General features: G+C 40.0%; 1 protein-coding gene across 1 annotated transcript; it reads left to right on the top strand.

The window, feature by feature from the left end:
* The first annotated feature begins 1,057 nt into the window (after positions 1–1,057).
* LOC115638079 (olfactory receptor 1009-like) lies at positions 1,058–1,996 on the top strand. Its single transcript, XM_030539668.1, has one exon. The coding sequence runs from the start codon at positions 1,058–1,060 to the stop codon at positions 1,994–1,996; it is 939 nt and encodes a 312-aa protein (XP_030395528.1).
* Positions 1,997–2,877: the final 881 nt, after the last annotated feature.

Genomic DNA, 2,877 nt, shown 5'->3' with positions numbered 1-2,877 from the left:
CCCTGTGACTACGCCACCCTGTGTTCACATGGTCAGCCCATCTATGCCTCCATTTTGTTAAGTGTTCCTGTTCAGTCACTGGGTTTCCCCATGTCTTTTCCGTGTCCCCCAGTGCTATATGTTGATTCCAGCCGACCCTCGATGGCTCAAACATACCCCTCCAGGCAGGGACATGACCTATACACCTCATGCCTTGTCCCCTGTTCCAGGGGAAGGATTTTAACCCTTCTTCACCTAATGGGTGACAACACCAATGCTTGTAAAAATATTACAGAACATTCCCACTTTCATCACCATGTTTGGCATCATGGAAAAACACAAAATCTTTAAGTTTGATTCCCCTCTCACATAAGCTTTACAGCAACAAAACTCAAGTGGGGGCGAATCTTCCCCATCAAATCCAGTAGAATTACTTCTCATTGATGCTATGGTAAGAGGAGAATCAGGCCCTCTGATGCCAAGAAAGTTACCCCGGTTTATAATTATTTTATGTTCTAGTCAAAAGGGAGGCAGAAGCAGAGATGGTATCAACCACGGAGGGGCGTAGAGAGAAGTGCCTACAGGGACTAAAATATAAAGTTTTTTTTTAAAGACTTTTATGTTCCTTGAGGCTTTCTCAACTATTTTCTATGTTGTATTTATTGTTGGAAGGGTATTTACAATAGGCTGGAAAGGGAGGATTTATGCTAAAGTATCTGGATCCAGCTCTATGCTTGAGGCTCTACACTGTACCAATGTTAATGAGAGCACAACAGGGCCTTGCATGGTCTTAGGGGGAGAAAAGTGTTTTCAGGAGAGAGGCAAATGGAGCTCCCAGCAAAAGGGAAGAAAGGTCTGCAATGGAAATACTAAATGCAATGTCCTGTGCAACTTAGACTAAACCGCAAAGATAAGTGTGACGATGGAGAGTTAATAATGATTTAGTAAGGATGATTTCACAATTACCCTATCACTTAGATCATCTCTCTGTTTCACTATCTATTTATCACAGGTGAATCACAATTTCATTTAAACAAATTCTGTTTCTGTTCTTACAGAGGAAGGGTTTCCTGGATTAATGGCAAAGGACAATCGAACCACGGTGACCGACTTCATTCTCTTGGGACTGTCTGATGATCCACAGCTCCAGCCGTTCCTCTTCCTGGTATTTTTAGTGATTTATCTCATCACCTTTGCTGGGAATATGGTGATCATGGGAGTGATAAAGGCTGAGCCTCAGTTTCACACCCCCATGTACTTCTTCCTGTCCCATTTATCCTTTGTTGATATCTGCTATTCCTCCGTAACGGTGCCTAAGATGCTGGAAAACTTTCTAGCAGAGCAGAAGAAAATTTCCTTTAATGGCTGCATTACTCAGATATTCTTTTTTACTCTGTTTGTTGGAGTTGAAATTTTTACTCTCTCAGTCATGGCTTATGACCGATACACAGCCATATGTGACCCACTACATTACCTGGACATAATGAACAAACGTTTCTGTGTCCAGATGGTGCTGAGTACATGGGCTTTGAGTTTCTTGCATGCCCTGATAAATACTGTTCCTGTGCTGAACCTTCATTTCTGTGGGTCCAATGCAATCAGTCATTTCAGCTGTGAGCTCCCTCCCCTGCTACAGCTCTCCTGCACTGATGCCACCATCAATGAAGTGGTGCTTTTTGCAACTCTTGTGGTATTTGGATTGAGCTCTTTCCTCCTCACTCTAATCTCCTACATTCACATCATCTCCACCATCCTGAGGATACGGTCTGTGGTGGGCAGGCATAAAGTCTTCTCCACCTGCAGCTCCCACCTCATTGTGGTGGGTTTATTGTACCTGACAGGTTTTTTTCTGTACATGAAACCAAACACAGATTCTGCATCAATGCCTGACAGACTAATTTCCATCCAGTACAGCATCTTGACCCCCATGTTAAACCCCATCATCTACAGCCTGAAAAACAAAGAAGTGAAAACAGCTCTGCGGAAAATGCTAAGAAAATTCAAGTTTCTCAAATAGTTTTAAAGTTATCCATTGGGTGTATAATAAAGACTTATTGAAGAAACATTGGCCAGTGATGTTTCTATATTGTGGTCCTATAGACTGAGAACATGTGTATTTATTTACTTTAATTTATTTCAAGATATTTATTCCTACAGAAGAAGGATGGTCTTTTGGATTGCAACTAATGAGATCTGAATTCAATTGGTGGCTCTTCTCTACATTTCTTTAGTCATCTAGTGAGTCACCTACACTGAAGTTCTCAAAGCTACTTAACTGATGTAGGTCCACAATGCCCATGAATATTAAACAGGTTAGTGATGAGATTTTCATAGAAGATTTCTGTGCCTAAATCTCTGAGAATCTTTTTAAAAAATCCAAGCCTAAATTAATGGGAGTTCACCACATGATCTTCATTGCTCTATGACAGCAGTCGGCAGCCTTTCAGAAGTGGTGTGCTGAGACTTCATTTATTCATTCTAATTTAAGGTTTTGCATGCCAGTAATACAGTCTGACTTTTTAGAAGGTCTCTCTCTATAAGTCTATATTATATAACTAAACTATTGTTGTATGTAAAGTAAATAAGGGTTTTAACATATTTAAGAAGTGGTTCTTACCTTTCTGGGGGTGCAAGACATGCAAGATTTTTTAGAAGGTAAATCATCGAAAACACAAAATAAGCGCAGGCACATAAGTAAAATTACTTTGTTTCATCAAACCTATGTATTTATTAACATTATATATTTTTAACGATTACTGTAATATGCAAAGTTTTAAAGTTTTTAAGCTAATTGTAGTGTAATTTTTGATAAGGGGTGTGAGAATATATTTTGAAACCTCCAGACCGTCAGCGGCTGAGCAGGGCCAGCTGTAGTGTATTAAATCACTCCCCATAGGA

Source organism: Gopherus evgoodei, chromosome 21 (genome assembly GCF_007399415.2).
Source record: "Gopherus evgoodei ecotype Sinaloan lineage chromosome 21, rGopEvg1_v1.p, whole genome shotgun sequence".
Lineage (NCBI taxonomy): Eukaryota > Metazoa > Chordata > Testudines > Testudinidae > Gopherus > Gopherus evgoodei.
Note: the sequence above shows the minus strand (reverse complement) of the source record. Positions and strands in the feature narration are given on the sequence as shown.